The 23,357-nt window shown below is 45.5% G+C and overlaps 1 protein-coding gene across 8 annotated transcripts in view; it reads right to left on the bottom strand.

The window, feature by feature from the left end:
• Clec16a (C-type lectin domain containing 16A) overlaps nucleotides 1–23,357 on the bottom strand; it is a 202,317-nt gene that overhangs the window by 44,439 nt on the left and 134,521 nt on the right. For all 8 annotated transcript variants that reach the window (XR_009584537.1, XM_060364180.1, XM_060364181.1 and 5 more), the window contains 3 exons: nucleotides 10,756–10,907; nucleotides 7,470–7,674; nucleotides 4,661–4,825 (listed from right to left, as the gene is read on the bottom strand). Coding sequence is in view for 7 of the 8 variants with exons in the window: in XM_060364180.1 (XP_060220163.1) it covers nucleotides 4,661–4,825; nucleotides 7,470–7,674; nucleotides 10,756–10,907 (522 nt within the window). In the remaining variant the exon portion in view is untranslated. The remainder of the gene's footprint in view (nucleotides 1–4,660; nucleotides 4,826–7,469; nucleotides 7,675–10,755; nucleotides 10,908–23,357) is intronic.

Here is a 23,357-nt window from a genome sequence, read left to right as displayed (position 1 = left end):
ATTTTTCTGCATGGTGTCTTTGTTCAGATACTTGACCCTTTGGAGACAGGTTTCAAAGCACAAAGCCTTAGGACTATGTAAGGGGGAGGGGCACAGATTATGGGGATAGGTACAGTGGGCGATGGCCACCTGTGAGGCTGCTAACAACGGTTTATCCTATAACCTCTTTCAGGTTGAAACTGGGAGCAAAACCATGTGAGCTGGCACAGTTGTCACCAAAGGCTTCCTTGACGCAAACATGGTTTAGAGATAGGCTTAGTCTGCTTTCTGTGAGCTGTGAGGGAGGTCTCAGTCTTGGTTTGTATCTTGGTTTCCAATCTTTGGAATAGGGCGGGGATGCAGCTTTGAGTGATGTCCGGAGGAGAGGTTTAATGTATAGAAAATGCCTAGTACAATCAAATTTCCCCACCATAGTCCATACTTCCAGAAATAGGATTTCTGCAACTCTTTTTTAATGTGTGAGGCAGGGTCTTTCCACTAGCTCAGGCTGGTCTTGATCTCTCAATCCTCATGCCTAAACTTCTAGTGTGCTGCGTTTACATGTGTGCACTACACACCTGGCAATGAGGGCTTGCCTGGGCCCAAGGAGGCCTCAGGTGGCAGTGGTTAGGCCTGATTTCTAAAAGCAGGATAGGATGGTTTATTTCACATCTGTCATGCTTAGGGGAGAAACCTGGGTCAGCATCTGAGGTGCTCCAGGTATGTGACCTTAGGCTTGTGGCACTTTCACACATGCAGAGATAATTATTGGGAATATCAGAGGAAAATAATTTGTAAAGTACTCATCAGCTCAATCAAATTGCTTTTTAAAAAGCAACGCTAAAAATAGGGTAGGAATCAAATTTCTGTAGCTCACTGAAGCAGGCCAGTGTGCACAAGGAGCAGAGGTCCAGCTGGAGAGGCTGCAGGGTTACAGGCCTCCTTCCTGTGTGACTCTAGAAAGGGTATTCTGTCTTGGGGAGCTGCAAGGAGTGAGCTGGCTATGTTTTATAGGAAAAAACCAGAACAACAACAGCCCGAAACCCCTGCTTTTTGGAAACTCCCACCAAGAGGACATTAGTTAGCACCTCACATATTGTCCCCAAGGCGGGAAGTCAGGGCTGATGTCCACATATTAAACACTGCTTGCTAGCTTTTCTTCTCTGGATCTCAGTGGCAGGCCTCCAGCATTGCCACCTTTCAGCCTGTCACCCTTACATTCCCCATGGGTTACTCAATTGCAATGGTACCCTGAAATGGCAGGCTCTTCCAGAGAACTAATTAGGAAGGGTTCTGGGCCAGGCAACTGATAAAGCTGGGTTGTTTGCCTTGATGACACCTGGCTGGGCCAGCAGCCCTCCCCAGATCCTCAGGATTTATTTGTGTGCAAGTGTAAATTCCTGTGTGCATGCCTGTGGAGGCTGGAGAGCAATCATTTGTCCCCCAAAGCACCATCCATCCATATTTTTGTTGTCGTTGATGACAGGAACTCTCACTGGCCTTAAGATTAGGAGTTAGGAGAAATTTGGTTCAGTACCTGAGGTGCTTAGGGCATGTGACCTTAGTCAGGCTTGTGACCTACTTACCAAGAAAACTAAGGTGGCCAGGCAGTGAGCCTTAAGGATCTGCCTATCCTACCCTGTCAGCACTGCCCACAGGTCCTCACTGCTTATGCAGCCATCACTTTACCAACTGAGCTATCTCACCAAACCCTCCTATGAGATTTAAATGTCTGCCTCAAGGCACACAGCTCCTCACCCTGACAGGAAGCTAGGGAAGGAAGGGAGGAAAACACAGTATGGTCCTAACAGCACCAAGTCCAACTCTCTGCTGGCACCTGGACCGTGACTCACTGGTACAGAGCCAGACCTGAGCAGGCTTGATTGACAGGCTGACACCACACATCCATTCCCTGAGCTCTCCTCCTGCCTGACCTATCCCCTGAGCACTGCCTACAGAAACAGGTCCCTTCCAAGTACCTCCCTTTCCAATGCAGGGCCATGGTGCAAACAGGAAAATAAACCATAATTTCAGTTAAAGGTAAGGGTTAAAAAGACAGAGGAAAATGGTTTGGCAATTCTCAAAACATTAAATGACCATTTGTCTACTGCTAGGCATATGCTTTGAAGCTAAAACCTATACATAAAGGTTCCTACTTACAACAGTGGGGGATGAGTTAGCAAAATGTGGTAGATTTATGCAAGGAACATAACTCAGTCATAAGAAGAAAGTGCTGCTGAGAAGAGCTTCTGCTCTGGAATCTTCACCTGGAGTTGACAGAAACACTAATCCAAGGGTGTGCTGTGTGGAAGCAGCTACTCAGAGGGCTTGGGCACCCCTTAAGCACCTGCTGCCCACATGCTGCCTAACACTGCCATCCCCTCCATGACCATGTGACCCAAGCTCTGTCCCAGAAAGCTGACCACTGGGATGACAAGAACCATCAACACAGAGCGGAAGATACACAGAATTTGTAGCTTCTTAGCCAAATGGACAAAGAAACACTTGAGAGTGGCTAGCCAATAACCCCTTATCCCTGGCTAATCTTCCAAGTTCCCCCAAAAAGTGTGAGGCATACTTCCATCAAATATAAACCAATTTAGAGAGCCACACTGGCCTGTGCATCACCTAGGATACAGACAAAAAAGTACCCAATCAAGTGAACCCTGAGAGTTGCCTATGCAGACAGGCTGGAATTGGTTTCTACCCATTGAATTGGTGAGAATCCCCTTGGCCTGAGCTTTTAAGAAGGTGGCAAGAGACATACATGGTACCCTGAGACCCCAGAAGGCAGCTGTGAATGCTGCAAAGTAGAGGCCAATAGCCTCCACCTGGCTTTCCTTACTCTGGCTTTTGCAAAGCTGAGGAATGCAGTAGAGTATGGGGGTGGGGGACATGTTATAACCAGCAGCTACATTAAACTATGGCCAAGGTATCCTTGCTTGGGAGTACATGTCAGTTTGGCAATAGAAGTTAGGTGGTGCTGCTGCTAAAGATTTGGGTCCTGGTCCCTTTTGTTCCCCAGGCAGGCTAAGGCCCCAGATGCCTGGGGTCCTAGACAGGATATGCTTGTCTTCTTGGTGTTCAGATGAAGAAGACAACTTTGGATGGGACTTGCTCCAAGGCTTCCAGGAGCAGGTGCAGGCTTACGCTTCATACTGAATCAAGCTGTTGCTGGCACTGAATTGGATAGGTGACTAAAACAGTCCCACACAGTGATGTTCTCCATATCCCAGAGACCACACCCAGGCACACCCATATGTCAGCCAGATAAGAAACTGAATTCTATGGAGAAAATAAACCAGGGCAATGTGATGAGGAAGGGTATGGTCCTGCTCAATAGAGTGATCACTAAAGGCCTTTGGAGGAAGCAGCCAGGCAGCTTGGGCCATTCCTGGGAGGCAGGAACCCAAGAACTAGATAAGGAGGCAGGGCACTACATCACAGCAGTGGTTCTCTAGGTGTGCCCTGGAGCCCACAAACTGTGACACCCCTTCTTTGTGTATTCTTCTCTTCAAGATGACCAAAGAGCTTCTGGTGGTCACAAGAAGGCCACACCTTTAACAGACTAGTGCAGAAGCACCAGGCAGTAAGATCTCAGAAATGTCAAGTCATAATTTATTTTTTTCAAAGCAGAGTTACCATTCAAAGATCGCCATGCTTTTGATGTTTTATATGTGATAGATTATCAAGGAAAGTCTCAAGAGTGGGATGGAGAATCACATTCATGGCATATAACTCTACATGTGATACATGCAAAGACATATATATGACAAACAAACATTTCTGCAAGGATGTGAGAAACTGTTCACATGTTACTTCTGGAACAAAAGGGACTTTTACATTTTATCAAATCCTGTTGGATTTAAAAAATGATATGCTTATGGCATACATGAAATAAATAAATCATGGGTGAAAGTAGATTAAATCACAGGTAGACTAGGTGTTGGATTTGGGCAGGTTGTCATGGCTTTTTGTTGGCCTGACATCAATAATCACTTCTGGGAATTTTCAAAATACTTGCAATTCAAGTGTGAGCCCTGTTAAGAGCAGAGGAGAGCCTGGCTAGTTTCCTACATTCTCTAACCAAGAGAAGAGGTTCATTCATCCCCACCCCCACCCGTGGGATATGCTGCATATGGATGTATTTAGGTCCGATCCTCAGAGCAGGAAAGGAGAGTCCTTTGTCTGAAGAAGTAGCTCTTTTGGCCCTTGAACTTTCCACTCAGGTTTCCCCTTTTGGGGGTGGCAGGAGGACTGGAGACAGTGCTGCTGGAATTAGGAAGAGCTGCTCCCAGACGGAAGAAGCATAAGGCCTGTGGGCATTGGGACTTCCTCACCTTGTCAGAGTACCAGGAACCACACACACTATTTCCTAGTCATCTCACATGAAGGAAGAAATCTCTCTCTTGCAACCCTCATTACTAATCAGTCATTTCCAAGAAATTTCCAAGAAACTTTCAGTCTTGATTCTGAGAAGTTTCTTCACAAACCTAAGAAATGTCTGGAAAACCAAACTGAAGCAACGGAACAAAGAAGAGAAAGCCAAGACTGAATTTTGGGTGTGTGCCTCACGTGTTCTATGAAGCTTGGGCTTCCAATAGCCTGAATTCTGAGAGGAAGGCCTCCAGCAGGTCCAGCAGAGAGGCACCCTGAGCCCCTAGCAGGAGATTCAGCTTACCTGGCACCTTGTCTACTGATGCAAACACAGAGCGCTGCACTGTGGGGTCACTGCTGCCTCGGCGGCACTGGTCATAGAAACGGAAAGGCAGGTGCTGGGAGGAGCTGGAGCCAAGTCCAAATCCCAGGACTTCAGTTGTCGGCTGGATTGGGAGGTCCAGAAGGGCTATAATAAACACCATAATTTGTTTGATCAGCATAAAGAACAGGGGACAAACAATTTGATTTGACTTGGGCAATGGGCTAGAGTGATACCAGCCTTGACAGTGTGATACTTGGGAGACCCCAAACAGACAGCCTTGAGATAGGGGACTGGCAGGATGCCAGAGGCCCTAAGAACATTCAAAACATAACCAGGAGTAGGGGCCAAGAAGGTAGCATTCAGATAAAAAAGATAGGGTTCTAGGTTTGGATCTTTGGATAGAACAAATGCTGGGTCAATCAGTACTTTGAAATCTTTATAAAAGATCCTTCCCAAAGGCTTGGCCTCACATGTAGCTGCATATCATAGAGCAACTGTGCCCCAGAAGTTTTTGCACAGGCATACATGGACAGACAGACAGACAAGATATACAAGATGAGTGACCCTTCAGTAATTACAGGACTCCTCCCCAAAGATACGAAAATCTGTAGTGAAGCCTCTTACATAGAATAGCACTGTATCTGTACATGATCTGCATTGGTTCCATACATATACAGATTTTTTTTCAAAGATTTCTCTGTGTGTGTGTGTATGTGTGCATGGAGATCAGAGGTCAATGCTTAGTATCTTCCTTGAATGCCTTCCAACTTTAAAAAGTTTTTCCTAAATTATTGTGTGTGTGTGTGTGTGTATAATGTCTGTGTATGTATATATTTATAATATATACATATATATTATGTGTGCTTGTATATGTACTAAACAGGCACCCTTATGTGGCATGGCACATGTGTGGAGGTCAGAGTACAACTTATAGTCAGTTCTCTGTGTCCACCATTCCTGTGTCACCTTGTAGACCTTTTATCTTATTTTTTGACACAGGGTCTCTTGTTCAACCTCAGCTCACCAGTTGTGCTAAACTAGCTAGACCATGAGCCCTAAAGGTTCTCTGGCTTCGTCTCCCAAGGGCCAGGATTACAGCTGCATCGTGTCATACCTTGCTTATACATGGAGGCTGGGAAATCTAAACTCAAAACCTCATGGGTGAGTGGCAACCATTTTACTAAGTAATTACTGTAGCCCTAGCTCTGATTTTTTAATATCTTTGTGGTGGAATCTTAACTATGAATGTGCATGAGAATACATGTACAAGAAAGTGCATGTATGTGTATATTTGTAGATATGAGTGTGTGTTTACATGTCACAGCTGCTGTCTTCCCTTAAATAACGCTCGTGATGCATTAGTTTAGAGTGGCTTTTCAAAATCAATTTAAGAAATATCCAAGGCATTCATGCTAGCAGCCACTTTACAGTGCAATCCTCAATTTTCAAATGAAATTTCTGGCCTTCATGCCAGCTGTGAGAAACTGTTTCACATTACAGGGGCAAGGTCTAGAAATAAATCTTGAAAGGAAGGGATGAATGATTTACACTTTGCACATTACAAAATACTCCTGTAATGAGTGTGCAGGCCAGGTTTCAGCTAACTGAGAAATAAGAGGTGGGAATGGCTCAGGTGCATATCACAAAGGCATACACAGCGTAACTGTGGTGTCCAGAAACAGAGTACACCCAGAGATTATTCTCCTTCTGTTCCTCAAGAGAATGCTCCTCTTCACAGTGGGCTGGACATCCCCTTGGAAGCCACAATACAGAGACTGCTGGAGTCTGAGAGGAAGGGGCTAGGTTTGTTTGTTTGTTTGTATCTTTTGTGAGACAGGATCTCACGCCAGCCCAGGCTGGTATGGAACTCACAATATAGTGAGGGACAATGACCAAAAACTCATAAGCCTTTGGCCTCTACCTCCCAAGTGCTGGGATTACAGGAATGTGTCACTATAACTGGTTTGATAATGGTGCTGAGGATCAAACCTAGGGCTTTGTACATGCTGGGCAACCATTCTACAGACTTAGCCATAGCTCTAACTTGGCAGTCTTAAAGGCGAGGTTAGGACTACCCCTCCCATCCAGGACAATGTCTTGACTTCCATTTCACGAAATAAAGAAACATTCTCATTTCAGGGACTTTACCATGAAAGCCTGGACAATGCAAACCCACTACCCCTGTAAGGTATGAAATGACCTTGAACTTAGTGCTGGCGCTCACTTCTCACCAGCACCTAGAGATAATAAGGGAGCAGAGAGAATGATGAGGAAAATTCTGCTAGGCTCTGGCAGCTCAAAGGCTTGTCTAGCATGTGTGAGGCTCTGGGCTTCATCCCCAGAGCAGAAACAAACAGACAGATAAAATCAGAGTAGGAAGCTCTGCAAACTTGTTCTCTGTGTGACTAAAAATTCACAGCCTTAGTTTTCCCTTGTACAATGGGAAGATAAGGTCCAGCCTAAGAGCTGTCTGGATACCTAAAATGGCAGAGCACAGTCAAAACACACTGTGACTGTACACTTGGGTATTTCAGCACGAAGAGTGAGGACAGCTGTTGCCCACCAACCACCTGTTTCTAGCCTCTTGTCTATTAGAGAGGGCCCCCTTCTCTTCCATGCAGCCCTGGAAGTTTTCTCCACTCTATACACCTGGAAGCAGGGTCGTCCTAGTCTTGAAGCACAGTGGATCCCAACTCTTAAACTTGTCTACAGGAACCCTAAGACTTTTCTAGGTCAATGTGAGCAGCCAACCCTGTGGTGGTGAGCCCCTGCTCTTGAGGTCACTCACCAGCTATCCTCTGCATCTTCATGCGCCTGGCCTGGATGCGGCCCTTTGCCAGGCGCTGCTTGGCGATGATGCAGCGGATATGATCAGAGAACACGAAGGTGGCCTGCAGGATGGGGAAGGGCTTAGAGTGTGGGCTGGAGGCAGGCTTGTGGATGGTGATATTCAGGGCACGGCTGTCATCCTCCACTCCTGTCACCTGCATGTCCTGCACAGAAGGCAAAGGCAACATGTTCATCAGGACCAGGGGCTAACAGGTTGAGGGCTGTCAGTGTCTCATATAGAAAGACAATCATGCTTTGAGTCTACTTTTGTTGTGAAGAAGGCCAAATCTCAAAGACTCAAGGGTGGCTGCAGAACAGTCTAGGCCTGACAGGTGAAAAGGAGCCAGTGCTGCTGGATGTTATGGCTGGCACTTCTTTCCATGAGGATTGGAATGGCTAATGATGAAAGAGGCATACCAGCCTTTTCGGGGGCCATTATTGTCACAACAGGCAGACTCCAGTAATTCTTCCTTCTAGGAAACCAGAAGCCACAACTCTAAATCCTTGTCACCACCTGGTACCATGTTAGACACCCTCTCCTTGTTCTCTAAAAATGGGGCATTGTTGTTGTCCTTTGGTACATCTTTGAGGACGGCCCCTGACAGAGGGCCATCAGGACTATCTGGCAGAGACTTTAGGCAAGCTGCATGTGAAAGGGAGAAAAGACACTGACAAGCAATGAGTATATGAGGATTGGTTCCACATAAAGCCTCAGGATAGGCTCTGTGCTGAGTCTGCTGCCCACAAAGGTTCAAGGGCACATGAGATAAAAGCGTACCAGACAGAAGATGGACTGAAAGGTCAGCCATGTTAGAGGAGGTGGGAACTACTGAAAAAGACTCAGAAGGAAGGGAGCTGCTGTTCTTGGGCACTGTGTTTGGCTCTCTCCTTGGAAAGAAAGAAAGAAAACCTGCATCAAAGGCATCCAGCTAAGGTGAGGCTACCATGAATTTAAACAAGGGAGCTAGGTACATACTAACAGTCTGACAAATAGTAGCTACTGGAAGAGAAACAAAAAAAAAAAGGGTGATGGTAGGGCTATGTGGCTTTCACTGTCTGACAGAGGACACACATTAATCCTCTGAGAAAGAAAAACACTGTCCTGACCTTAAGAAATTAGCGTAAGCCTTGATGACGAAATGCACAGGTCATCTCCTGGGCAGTGTTTTACACTGCAGTCCTTTTGGGAGGAAAAGCTCCTCCTACAGCCTCAATGAGAGACAGGAGGGTCCAGAAAGAGAGGAGTCTGGGAAAGAGAGGAGACAGGAGCAATGGCTTCAGGTACAGGTGCTTCCCATGGAAAGTAGGCAACAATTTGGCTGGTCAGTGCTGTGGTGAGGAGTCAAATCAGCTTGAGTAAGGTCCTTCTGGGAAACAGGACAGCATGGCAAGGAAATTACTTCCTAGAAGTAGGGGGAGCCCCAGGCTGGGATGGGTTCACTGGGAATTAGGGATAGGGCACAGTACAGATATGAAGTGGAAAGCTGCTCTTTGTTTGTTTCATTCCCTCTGCTGCTAGACATTCATCATGTATTGCACTTGTAAATACTGTGAAATCCAGAGCCTTAACTGATATGTGTTGCTGTAGAGCCTGCTGAACTTCGGGGGATCAAGGATGAAATTCTCATGAACTCCTGTAGCAACAATGGTGTTAGAGGAAGTTGGCAGAAGCAATGAACTCTTTAAATAGCTGAATTCCAATTCTTGGTTATTTGCGTAGGGAAATCATGCCCTGGGTGATGAGGAAGTAGAGCACCCGGCTTGCAACAGCATGCTTGGAAAGTTGGGGATTGTCAACAGGGCTTGGGTGGAGCACACCCTGCTTTAGCCAAACAGCAGTTAAAACTGCAGAGAGCCAGGAGGGGGCGCACACCTGTGATCCCAGCCCTGGGGAGGCAGAGGCCAGCCTGGTCTACAAAGTGAGTCCAGGGCAGCCAAGGCTACACAGAGAAACCCTGTCTTGAAAAACCAAAACCAAAACAACAACAACAAAGGAACCCTAGCAGGTATGCATGTGCTAAAATGGCTAGACATACTCCAAGACAGACTAGAATATAAGCCAAGCCTTACAATATGGCAGTATGACAGCATAAAAACTATACATTCATCCTAAAATACATGCACAGTTTTCCCTTGGACACTCCCCTACCCACTGGGAACCGAAATCTGCAGATGCTCAAGTTTCTTACTATAAATGGCACGGTATCTGCATGTAACTTACCATATCTTCCTGTAGACTCTAAACCCTCCTAGATGATGCCTAAGACTTCATACCATATATATGTTATATAAATAGCATTTCAGGGAATAAAGAAGAGTATACATGTTTAAGGCAAACATTTCTTTCTAAAGTTTTGTTTGTTTTTGAGACAGAGTCTCACTATATAATCTTGACTGGCCTAGGACTTGCTATGTAGACCAGGTTGGCAATGGACTCACAGAGATCTGCTTACTTCGGTCCCTCCCCCCCAAGTATTAGGATTAAAGGTGTACACCACCATACCTGGCCTCCTGTAGCTCAGGTTAGCTTCAGACTCGTTAGGCAGCCAAGGTTGACCATTAACTTTTATCATCTTGCTTCTATCTCCTACATTCCACAGTTAAAGGCATGTATGATTATGCCCAGTTGCATGTGGTTCTGGAAATGGAGTCCAGGGCCTCATGCATCCTAGGCAAGCATTCTGTATCAACTAAGCTACATGCCCAGCACTCTGTCCTCACTTCCAGCCCCCTTTTACTTTGAGACGAGTCTTGCTTTGTGATTACCTGACAGGTCTGGAACTCATTACATAGACCAGTCTGTCTTTCCATTTGTGGATATCATCTTGATTCTAATGCCTGAGTGCTGAGAGTATAGGTGTGTCTAACAATGTGGTCCTTCCCTGCCAAGTTTGTTAAGACACACACACACACACACACACACACACACACACACACACACACACACCAACCAAAACAAAGCAAAGCAAAGCAAAGCAAAATAAAAAAACCCAAACACATAGAATTTGCACTTGGCAATGAGGCAGATCTGGAAGGACCAGCCTGGCAATGGGTTATCTATATATCCTGTGGGTGAGTAGAGGTGTTAAGATCAAGGTTTTGGTAGAGGGATTTGGCTCTTATTTGTGCAGTTCTCTGGCTTTTGTGCACGAACTTCTTGTGTCATTAGAAGTGAATGTAACGCTGACACTGGAGTATGCATGTATGTAGAGTGAGAAGACAGACTAGAGTTCTTACACTCTTACCTGCAGAAGGCCTGCAAACTTGACCACTCCCCAGCCAAGTCTGGACACATCAGGCTCCACCAGGCTCATCTGGTAAATATCCACAGCCAGGAAGCGCTGGACCATGCCACCATCCTTGGTGATGACTGTGCATGCAATCAAGTCGCTGTTATCTAGGAGGAGGAAGCAGAGAGCAGAATAAGGCCTAGCTCAGCTACCCAACTGTCTCTCGAGGGGCCCAGCACCACACAGAACTGGGTTTGAGTGCCTCGTTAGCCAATTCTGCCAGGACAGTTTCTTCATCTCTTTAAACCTCAGATTCTTTGTGTTCTCAAAGCAATGCTTAGTACGAGTTATACAAAGCACACAAACCACTCTGTATTGTATATAAGCTATAGTTTGAAAATAGCTAACAACTGAGTTGAGGTAGAAGCACCTGGAATGCATGAGACCCTGGGTTCTATCCCCAGCATGAGAACCACCACCACACAATAGCCAACCCTAGGAGCATTCCAGTGTTTCTTATTGACAAAATGTAGTTTACAGGTATGACGATGGTTTTTGCTTATGTGAAGATAGGAAACAAGATCCCTGCTCCCTGCAACAGCACCACCAGTCCTCAATTCAGTGTCTGGCAACTTAGAGGCCAGCTCTGAACTACGTGGGGAGTGACCCTTGGCCAGGCATTTGACACCTCTGAACCGTGGCTTTCCTTCTGTGAAATGGAAAGAAAGTCCCTTATCTCAAGATATTTGGTACAGAAAACAATAGGTGCTAGGCAGGCATTCAGTCTGAAATAGCACACAGGACTCTTGAGCGCATCCTAGGTCCCTTTTTCTACTTGAAATTTATATGCAAACCATCCAGTGAAACCTCCTTTCCTTTATATTTGCAATGTGATAGCCAAACCAGAAAAACCCCACATATCCCCAAATAAGGGGACAGCTTGACCCTGACTTTTTCCATAAGATAAAAGATTATAAACCTGTGTCACAACACTATAATTAATTAAGCTCTTAACATCAGTTGTCTATGAGAAGAAAATTAGGAACTGAAATGGGTGAGTGTGTAAGGGAGCACTAGAATTAATAGCAGAACTTCCATTTAAAATAATTGCTTTTTATTACATTCATTTAATTATGTGAATGCATGTACACTCATCCCACCATGTGTGCGAAGGCCAGAGGACAACTTGTGGGAGTTAGAGCCTTCCTTCCACTATGTAGGCTGAGAACTGATCACAGGTCTCAGTCTTGGCAGCAAGTGCTTTTACCCACTCAGTCATCTTCTTAACAGAACCTTATTTATTTTTTGAGACAGGGTCTCACTGTTTAGCCATGGCTAACCTGAAACTTGCTTAGTAGATGAGGCTGGCCTCAAACTCAAAGATTCACTAGCCTCTGCTTCCAGATGCTGAGATTAAAAGCACGAGCTACCATGCCTGGTCATGTTTTTTATTACACATAGCATTTGATTGCTTAAAATTACTGCCCCACCCTGCTTCTTTTTTTTGAGACAGGGTTTTTCTGTGTAATAGAGCCCTAGTTGTCCCGGACTCACTTTGTAGACCAGGTTGTCTTCAACTCAAGAGATCCACCTGCTTCTCCTCCCAAGTGCTGGGATTAAAGGCGTGTGCCACTACGCCTGGGAAATTACTTTTAAATGAGGAAGCATTTAAGATGTGCTTTTGAAAAACAACAAGAACAACAACAACAAAAAAACCCTAAGGTAAAAAACTAACTCTAGAGATGTAGCTTAGTGATAGAGTAGTACTCACCTAGCAAGCTCAAAAAGGTAGTTTGACTCCTGTTAGCACACATGTGCACAGACAACGCTCATGTGAGGTTAGGGAGGCTGTAGTGCAGTGGCACAGCCATTTGCCTAAAATGTGTGAGGGTCTCTCACTGGGATCTGGGGCTCAAGAATAAAACTAGGCTGGCTTGCCGAGTTCCAGCTATCCACCATCCTCTGCCTACGCAGGGCTGGGATGATGAGTGCACACTACCTACAGCCAGGGGAATGGACACAAGTCCTAGTGTTTGCAAGACAAGTACTTTACCATCTCCTCAATCCCCTTGATCTTAGAGTCTTAATTCTATATTGCACGGAGTTCTCTTGTCTTTTTAGTTATCAAGTGTGAAAGCCATCTTACTTACTCTTGGTATCTTATTTGTCGTAGATGGGATTTATTTCCTTTATTCAATATTTAAAATATTTCTCAATGGAAATCTTCTATTTTTAAAAATGTGAACAAAGCCAGGCATTGTGGTGCACGCCTTTAAACCTAGTACTTGGGAGGCAGAGGCAAGTGCATCTGTGAATTTGAGGTCATCGTGGTCTACAAAGTCAGTTCCAGGACAGCCTGGGCTACACAGAGAAATCCTGTCTCCAAAAAACCAAACCAGAACAAAACAAAGCTAACACCAATCCCAAACCAAACAAAAAGCCCAAACCGAAAACAAAATAACAACCACAAAACAAAGCCCCAAACCCTGCATCTGCATTTTCTCTCCCTTTTCCATCCTCTTTTCTCTCCCCTCCCTACACCACCATCAGAACAACACGTCGTTTTCTATCCTTGCACTTGTGGAAAAACTGGTTGGAAGGTCAGACCTATTACAATGATGGTGACATGGGGCTTTTGGGCATAGTGGGGCTCACGGACAGGCAGCCTGGCTGCCTCACAGAACTGAGCTGTTTTAGCGGTTTCAGGGAAAAAGAACTACCACCGTCACCACTAAGAGCAACAACAAAAAAAAAAAAAAAAAAAAAAAGAGGAAGGACAAAACACCAAAGCGGAACAGCTTTCAGAGATGTCTCTGAGACATCAAAGCCCCATGCAGACATGGTATTTCTTAAGAAACGAGGGTGTAGTGTGCAGCTGAGGGAACAGTGGCACAGAAGGAAGCAAGTGGCACCATCCTTGAGGGGAGCAAGGAAATACTGGCTGGGAGTTACTTGCATGTGGACCTCTTAAGTGTTACTTTAGGAAGTCTTGCCCCAACTGGACTGCCCCACATGCCAGTTGTGAGCATTCTCATTTGGAGGTCTCAGATTTAGAAGGAGTCTGGAGAGCTGCTGAGTGGAACCCTAGTTTGTCCAGGGTCTGCATCTTTCAGGACAGTAGGTATGGATTCTTCTTGGAGTCACAGAAGAGGAAGCCAGCTTGTTGAGACCTTGTGAAGGATGGGGGCATGCAGGAGGAATTCAGTGGCAGGCAGCTCTGTCCTAGGGTATGGCAGCCTCAGGTGCTTTCCTGTATGGCTCGGTACAGGTGACCCAAGTTCTTCCAGTCACTTAAGCATGGCATGCTCCAGATCTCAGTGTCTACCTCACTTTCCTGGACCCCCCTCCCCCAACTCTAGTTCCAAAGGGTTGGACGGGGTAAAGCTGCTTGCTGCTAAACCTGATGACCTGAATTCAGTCCTTAGAACTCAGATGGTGGAAGAAGAGAACCAATTCCTAGAAGTTGTTCTCTGACCTCCTCTCATGTGCTATGACATATGTATGAACCCCCCCTCAACCACATCAATAATTGTAAACAATATAATTACGAAAGGCAGAAGGAGCTATGCATGATAGCATAATAACACCTGTAATCCCAGCTATATTGGAAGCTGACACAGGAGAACTGCAAGGTCAAATCACCCTGGAAAACTTTGTGTATGTAAAAAACAGCTGGGGCCACATAGCTCAAAAACAATAACAGAAACAATAGCAGAAAACAATAAGAGATTATTCATGTGATCTACATGGCAAAAGATGAACTGTGTAACAGCAGTGAAAGACACAGATGATGCGTGAAGACAGCCAATGAATACAAAAAGATGAACCATGTAACGGCAGTGAAGGGACACAGATGGTACATGAAGACAGCCAAGGAACACAAAAAGGTATCCGCCCTCATGAGAAGCCAGGATAAGAAGCAAAACAAGATACCATCTTCTACCCTTGTGCTGGCAGTAAGAATAGTTTGATAATATCAGGTGTTGCTGAGGATGCAGAGAAACTGGCATTCTCAAAGGCTGATGGGAGGAGAACAAATGAGTACAGCCGTTTTGAAGGGCAAATTAGCATTATTCATTAAAACTGAAAGTTTCACAACCTATGACCCAGAAATTGCTATTTTCCCAAGAAAAACACTCAGCTGCGTGGGCCAAGAGCTGTGCCCAGGTATGCCATGGGCCTGCGTTTGTGAGAACCTAAATGTTTAGAAGCAAGTGAGAACCTGAGTAAAACAGGTTCATTTTACTTAGTGTGAAAATCTCAAGATCATCCTGGCATGGGGAAAAAGCCAGCTGTGGAGTGATTTAGCTTATATGCTGCTACGGCATACTAAAAAGCGAGACTAACTGGCTTGTTGCTCAAACAAGTAGTCCACACACTGGGGAGTGAGGGTGAAGCAGGAGAATTAGAATTTTGGGTTAGTCTGGGCTAGATAAACTAAGAAAGAAAAGACTAAGAAAGGAAGATGAGGGAAGAAGACAAAGCTGAGAAGGGAAGAAAAGAAGGAAGGGGGAGAAAGAGACCGTGTGCATAAGGATGCAGCCTCCCATGTATATTATGGGTGTACATGTGTGTATGTGCAGGCCACAGGTGGATGTTGAAAGTCTTCCTCAGCTGCTTTCCACCTTTTAATGAGACAGGGTCTCTCACTGAACCTGAAGCTCACGAATGGTCTATATTAACCGGATAATGAGCTGCAAGCATTCTCCAGTGTCCCCGGCTCCAACCCAGCATCGAAGTTGCAGACATGCCATGTGCCTATCTTTTTATATGGATTCTGCAGATCCAAACACAGAGCCTCATGCATAGCAAGCACTTTTCTTAACAAGCCAGCTCCCCAGGTGCCTGTTTCTGTTTTTGGAGACAGCATTTTACAGTGCTGCGTGACCTCAAAGTCTAACCACCCATACCTCAGCATCTCAAGGGCTGGGATTATGGATATAATCTGCCATACTGCCAACCCTGCTCTTTTTATCAAAAAGGAAATAAAAAAAAAATGAGGAGTTGTAACTCAAACTATGCCAATCTGTGGGATGTGGTTCAGTTGTAGAGTTCTTGGCTAATATGCATTAGGCCCCAGTTTCAATCCTCAGTACTGCAAAAACAAAAAAAGCCCAAGCCAAGCAAACAAGACTGTGCCATCCTGAGGTGTTCCTTCAAGTGTACCAGAGTGGACTGAAGGAGCCCTGACACAGATTTCTCCATGGCCTATACTCTCCAAAAATGGTCACCTTACAGGCTCTTCTTACTTGATTCTCCTATCAAAGTCTAAGTTTTTTTCTTCTTCAAACCTGGGGGCCAGCAGAGGTATCAGTAAAAATGCTATCAAATTTGTGCTATAAGGCCATCAGAATCTGCTGGCAAGCTGTCAACCAAGGTTCAGACCTATTGTCAGCCCCCACCCCCATCATTGACCTGCCAATACCCGGGCAAGACATCTAGCTGATGTCATGTAGAACAGAGGTAAGCAATTCCCACTGGACCCTGGGCAGACTAAACAGCTGTGAGCAAAAGAAAGACTGCCACTATGTTAAACTACTAAGTTAGAAGATGCTTTGTTACTCAACAAGAGAACTGAAAAGGTGATTTGTTTTAATTCTGTGCTGTTTCCAGTCCCATGTAAAATTCTGAAAGTAGGGATCAAACCCAGGGCTTCAGACATATAGTAGGCAAACACTCTTCCACTGCTCTATAACCCAGCCCCAGGGCTGGTACACATGCTCAGCTCTTGTGGTTTTTAGCAGGACACAGAAAACCACCACCATTTCCCAATAGAAGTTTAAGGAGTAGGGAAATAGGAAAGAAAAAAAGAAAAAGAAAAAGAGCATGGGAGCCATCAAACGAAGTGCAGAATCAGGGCCACCTGTTCTATTAGGAAGAGATTAGGATTCAGAGCCATAGAGACTGGGTTTAAACCTCAGCAGTGGGACTGCTGAGGAACAGTGCAGGAACAGTGGGACTCCCAGCAGACTGCCAGGTTTCCAACTTAGAAAAACAGACTTAAGGAGCTGCAGATGAGGATCAGTTAAAAGACCGCTTGCCTACCACGCAGGAAGTCCCAGGATCAATCACCAGCACTGCATAAAAGTTAGTGTAGTGGTGTACACCTAGAATCCTGGCACTTAGGCAGGAGAACCAGAAGTTCAAGGGCATCCTCAGTTAAGAGTTAAGTGTGGTGGCACATGCCTTTGATCCCATCACTCAGGAGATAGAGGTGGTTGGATCTCTGAGTTCGAGGCCTGGTTTACAGAGAGTGTTCCAGGACAGCTAAGGCTACATAGGGGAACCCCATCTTGGGAGGGGGGAGTGGAGAGAGAGAGACAGAAAGATAGACAGACAGACAAACCTGGGCTCCTACAGCCCTGTCTCAGACACAGAAATGAAAACAGTCTGAAGGCTCTGCAGTACTTCTGGGAGAGGGACGCAGGATGGTGCCCAGCAGGGCTTCTGTTAAAAGTGGATGTGCTGTCTCTCCAACCTGAGTCAAGTGCTTGGCAAAGCACCTCAAATTCCCTGGTCCATGCCTCTAGAATCAGGTCCTCTGAGCACAGGATTTTGACCAAGTGTGTCTCTTCAGCGGGAGACAAGCAGTCAGGCTTCGGGATGTGTTCCAGAACTCCTGTGGTGTGATAGGGCACACAGCCTACAGAGACCCTTGGCCTCTTCTGCTCCCATACCCAGTCACATCTCAACCAATCCCAATGCCTGTTGTTCTTAAACTCTCTATTTCTTCCATCCATGATGAACTAGCCCCAAAGATGCAGGGCCTTGCCTGTTGCATTCTCTGGTGTCCCTCTAGGAGACCATGAAAAGAGGCAGTGAAGAAGCATTTGGAGATGGGATGGAGAGGCACTCAAGTCTTTTAGTACTCCCACTTGAGACTTACATTTCTCAACCTACTGCTCTTTCCAGCCCCTGGGCTACTGCTGTCTTCCAAAGCTCCTCTGACAGACTGTAGCTTGTTCCTGAGCAGTACATGGTAAATGGGGATGATTGACGTTAGCTGTATTTAAATGATACTTTTCTAATAAAATATGGATGCTAGTACATAATTTAATTCTTGGCATTGGCAGCTTTGGCTACATTTAGAACCGAGGAAGTCCTTTTCAGCAGGATTTCTAGGCCTGTGGAATGCCAGGACACTCTGGAATTCTGAAATCTGATACACTCACTGGGTTACGGGCCAAGACTGGGGGTTCTGAGTAGCAATACAGTATGTACCCCAAACTGTAGGAACTTGGGTGAGTTTTAGGAACATATCATTAATGAGAAGTCAGGAGGGGTTTAGGTAGAGGTCTCCTAATCTGGGCTAGCTGTCAAAGGGGGATGCTGGTAGGGTTGGTGGTAGGTGACAAATGACAAGTAACTGACATAAACTCTTAACAGGCAGACCCTGAAGACTGAGAGTCCCAGGCACCTTTGTGCTATGAGGCTACCCAGGGCAAGGTTTCCAATTCGCTGGGATGCCCAGATGCTATAGTCGAAATCTGTATTCCACTCTTCAGTTTCTTCTGATAAGCAAGGTACATTATGTGGCTTATTGCTGCCTCTCTCCGGATGCTGGGACATAGTGCTGAGTGAGATACACTGAAATCCTACCTCTAGGGGGCCCATGGCAGTACCTTGGATCTTTTCTGTGGCACTTTGAGGACATGCCTCAGTATGAGGGAGTTGGTACTTTGTAGCACAGAAAACCCATTCCACAATGAAAAGGATGGACAGTAGTTGCTCCCACTGTTTCTGTGGGAGCTGGTGGGCACCTTACAGAAAGGCTAGTTCTAATGTAACCCAGAAAAGCTGAAGTGATGAGGTCCAGGCCCCAGGCAAGTCTACAGGTCAACAAGGAACACTCTTGTAGGACTAGACCTCCTCAAGGCCCAAGGATTGCTTCCAGGGTTTATGTGTGTGCTGGGGTAGGGGCAATAGCCCCTAACACTAAGATGTTTAGAAGTGAGGTATGAATGGGTACACTCAATTAGGCCCAGAACTTAACAGTCAAATCAATCTTTTGAAGAAAATTAACCATTTCTCCATCAGTCCAGAAACAGCTTAAGGGATATTTGCTGCAAGTAGCAATCAATTACTCTGTCTTCTTTGAATCTCCTTAAAGCATACCTTCCCGGCAGAAAGGGTAGCCATGCAGCACAGTGCCTCCCTCTGTCATGAAGAGGGTCTACAAACTCTGAGGAAAGGGAGAAAGTGTGCTGCTGGCATTCCTTAGGTCTGTAAAGGAGAGCAACACTAGTATACAGAGAGAAGGCTACTTGCTGAAGTGCAGTCAGCCAAGGGAAACTGAATTTGGAGTTTGGCTTCCAGGCTTCTCAACAGTAACCCGTCAGTCTGCTGCGGCTGCTGCGGCTGCTGCTTTGGCTACCTCAATGCTCTTTCCCTGGCCTTGGGCCTCCTTTGCACTCACTTCTGCTCACAGCAGAATTGTTGGTCCACACACTGATACTGCTGGCCCACATGCTGCTGTGAGTACTCTCCCTCCTGTAAGCACAGCCCCCTGTGCTCTGGGTTGACAGCTTGAGGGTTTGTTTAGGCTCTGCCATCTCCCAGCTGTGTTGACCCTCAAATGTGACTTCCTTCAGATACCTCATCTGCAGTTGTAATCCAGTTACTTACAACTGTACTACATGATATGCAAGCTAGAGTATTTAGGGAGAAGGGTATGGTGGTCTGAAACTTGCTTTGAAATGAATTTTGTAAAAATTGGGCTGGGGATTTAGCTTAGTGGCAGAGTGCTTGCCGAACATGTGTGAATCCTATTCCCAGTACTTCCACAGAGATAAAATTAGGGGCAGGGACTGATGGTGGGCAGAGCAGTAGAAGGTGATAAAGAGTGGTGGGGGTCAGTGGTATATGGGTGCTGTTCACTGTTCACCGCTTTCAACTTGGTGGCATGAATGATGTCCAAATGGCCCTCTGGATTAAAGCTGACTTCCTAGATCACTGGCAAACAAGCCACAGCGGCATGTCTGACCCAGAAGCTGTTAAACAGCCGGTGCCTGTGCCTGCTGTATGACTGTTACTGGTGCTTCTCATCTTTATTTTCAAAGTTTATTTAACTGTATGTGTGTGGATGAATGCAGCTGCCTGTAGAGGTCAGGAGTGTTGGATCCTCTGGAGCTAGAGCCATAGGTGGCTGTGAGCTGCGAGGTGTGGGTGCTAGGAATTGAACTCAGGTTCTCTGGAAGAGCAGCACTTTTAACCACTGAACCACCTCCCCAGCCCTCTCACTTGTTTTATTTGTCCTTAATATTGTTGTGTGTGCATGAGCGTAGATATATGTGCTGTGCAGCTCTGATGTTGAGGGTAGATGACTTTAGGGAGTGAGTTTTCTCTTTCTACCAGCAGAGCCTAGGACTGAATGCAGATGGCTTCAGGCTTTTGTATTGAGTACTTCACTAATTGAGCCTTGCTACTAGCCTTCCTCCTTCTCCCTCTTTTTCCTTTTTTTTTTTTTTTTTTTTTTTTTTATAGATAGGGTTTTAGTTTAGGGAGCCCAAATGGCCCTGAGCTCAGAATGTAGTTGATGATAACCTTGGCTGCTGATCTTTCCATCTCATTTTCTAAATGTTAGGATTACAGCTGTGTATCACCATACCTGGTTTATGTAGTGCTTGGATGGAACCTAGGGCCTTGTGTGTTTAAGGCAAGCACCCCTCCAACTGATCTACAATCATAACCTATCACTTAAAAAATTATTTTTTCCTTGTGTATGGCAGATGTGTAGATATGTTAAAAGTATGAATGTATGTATGCAGGTATACATGCATGCACATGAAGCTCATGTCAAGCATCTTCCTCAGCTGTTCACCACCTTTTATATTATGGCAAGATCTCTTGCTGAACCTAAACTTCAGCCTGCCTTGATGAGCCAGCTTGCTGGATAGCAGCTGGGATTACAGCTTTTACATGTATTTTGGAGATCAAAACTCTGGTCCTCAGGCTTTTATGGCAAGGACTTGAACTGATAAACCATCTCCCTGGCCCTCCATCACTCTATCAGTTTTTCCAATGCTGGCAAGAGAGTTCAGGCTGCATGGATGCTAGGCAAGTAAGTGTTCTACAAGTAAGAGCCCTTTGTGTCACTTTGACAGATGACTACGAAATGCTCATATCACAAACACCCATTTGATGCCCCAGTACGAGCAGAAGAGATACTACCTCTTAGCCCTCCAGGAACTTGGTGTGTCTCAAGTAATACAGGGTCACTAAGAACAGCCAACCAGCACTCACTCTTCAGACACAAATAGGTATCTGTTGTTTGCTCACTGGGTAGCTACTCTGTGATGGGTAACTATGACACAGCCCAGAAGCAATGGGAAAGAGAACACTGTTGCCCAAGACTGGAGCGGGTGTCAGGCAGCTAGTCCCAGTGTCCAGCGTTGGGACTGGCTCAGCTTCCTTTGTCTTAGTCAGCATGCCCTACCCACTTAAATATGCAAGTAAGTTTCCCAAAGTTCCTAAGGAACCCATCCTGTGTTTGTTTTCCCCAAGGAAAATTGCCAGAGACTCTTTTTCAAGAGGATAGAATGAGATTTTTACTCTTCTCCTTCCCACATTTCCAGAAACACAGGAAGGGCAGCATTCCCTGTCCTACCAGCTACTCCATTCTGCAGAGCAGGGAGCTCTCAGAATTAATCCTCAGTCCTTGTTTTTCTTGCCAGTGTAGCATGAAGTCCATAGATAGATGGCCTGCTGAAAATGCAATTACCAGAAACTAGGTCCAGATGAGCAGCACTTCCAAGTAGAGCATGGCCTCCCCTTATCGGGTAGCATGCAGCCTGACACAGGGGCACAGATCTCATCTTCTCCTGCAGTGGTGACCACACTTATCTCTGCTCTGCTCTCAGAATGGCACATTTGCATAGCACATTGCATAATTTCCTCTTTAAAAACAGCCCTATTTAGCATGAGTAAATAAAGTTACCTAACTCTGCATTGAAGGGAAGAATCCGGATTTCCAAGAAAAGATCTGAATGCCTGAGCTGTGCTGTCACGCTTGGTGGCCCAACAGCCTCTCACATGGGTGCTGACTGGGGCCCTTCAGGAACACCGAGATCTCAGGTCTGAGCCTTTCAGAGGATGTGGTCAGGGTCTGTCCACTTTGCATTTTCTAGGTGAGGAAGGTGCTTACCAGCTCTGGGTAATCTGAGCCTCAGAGTCCTAAAGGGACATATAGAGACACACCTTCCTTTTCTCCCTCCGGGTAGAAGATTCTTGAAGACAGAACTCTTTCTTTCACATTTCCTCTTCTAGACATTTATAGGAAAAGGGTTCATAGAATGGAGAGACAATCATAGGACCTGCCTGTGGGATTGCAGTGGGGTCCCAGGGAAGTATGGAAAGAGCTAGAACAGTGAGTGGCATAGATGTGCACTGTGAACTTACCCAGCAGGAGCAAGAGGGTCTGGTGGAGACTACGGTGAGAGGTTCTGGGCCAGCAGCCCATTGTGCTGCCTCCTAGGCTCTGTAGCTTCCATCAAGGCATGGCCTTTCTAGGTGGGCTTGAGTTGGTTTCCTCGTCTCTCAAATTAAGAGGTTTGGACTAAACCACATGCCTATTTTCTGATGGGAAAGAATGTCTAAATTTCATATCAGGGGACACATTTATGGCTGTTTGGCAGAAATTAGCTCTCAGACTGAATGCTTACTGGCATAGCAGGCTGATTTTTAATTAGCTTGTGGGAATTCAGTATACTTCAAACATTAACAGTAAAATATGGGAGACCTCTGGTGGAGATAGGCCACACCTTTGGACTTAAACAAAAGCTTCAGACTTCACAAACCAAATTTCCTGCTTTGTATGTCAATTTCTGGTGTTCACAATGACTACCAATAAGCTTCTGGTATCAGAGCAGCACTTTAAAGTATGGGATATAGACTGGTATGGTTAATATAAACTCAACCTTATCAGCATTCCTCAGTATAATACTACATCCAGTCAAATGGCCTTTCAATTATTAAACTCTGCCTCCAACATAATCAATACAGACATGCTCAACTATTTCCCCCCTTCTCTTAAAAATAAACTTATTAGGGTTGGGAGACTAATAAGGCTAATTAGGCTCAGTGGTTAAGAGCACTGGCTGTCTTGCAGAGGACATGGGTTCAATTCCCAGGACCCACATGACAGATCACAACAGTCTGTCTCTCCAGTTTCAGGGAGTTCTAATTCCAACACCCTCATACAGACATACTTGCAGGCAAAAACACCAATGCACATGAGATTAAAAACAAATAAATCATAAACAAATGTAAAAAAATGAACTTGCTGGCTGGACAGATGGTAGATGTAAAGACCTGGGTTTGTTTCCTAGCACCCACATGGTGGCTAATAATTATATGTAACTCCAGTTGCAGGAGCCCCAATGCCCTCTTCTAGTTTCCACAGGCAATGCACACACATGGTATGCAAACAGATATTCAGAGGAAACACCCATACACATAAAATAAAAACACCTTTTAAAAAAGAATTTAAGAAGAAAGGGGGCTTTGTTCATTGATTCATTTATTTTACTTTAGTCATTCAGCAAACATCTCTTAGCTGAATTTAGGGACCTGTAACCCCAATATTCAGAAGACTGAGACAGGAGGATTGAAATTTGGAG

This window comes from Meriones unguiculatus, chromosome 11 (assembly GCF_030254825.1).
Source record: "Meriones unguiculatus strain TT.TT164.6M chromosome 11, Bangor_MerUng_6.1, whole genome shotgun sequence".
Lineage (NCBI taxonomy): Eukaryota > Metazoa > Chordata > Mammalia > Rodentia > Muridae > Meriones > Meriones unguiculatus.
This window is presented reverse-complemented; position numbering and strand designations above follow the sequence as displayed.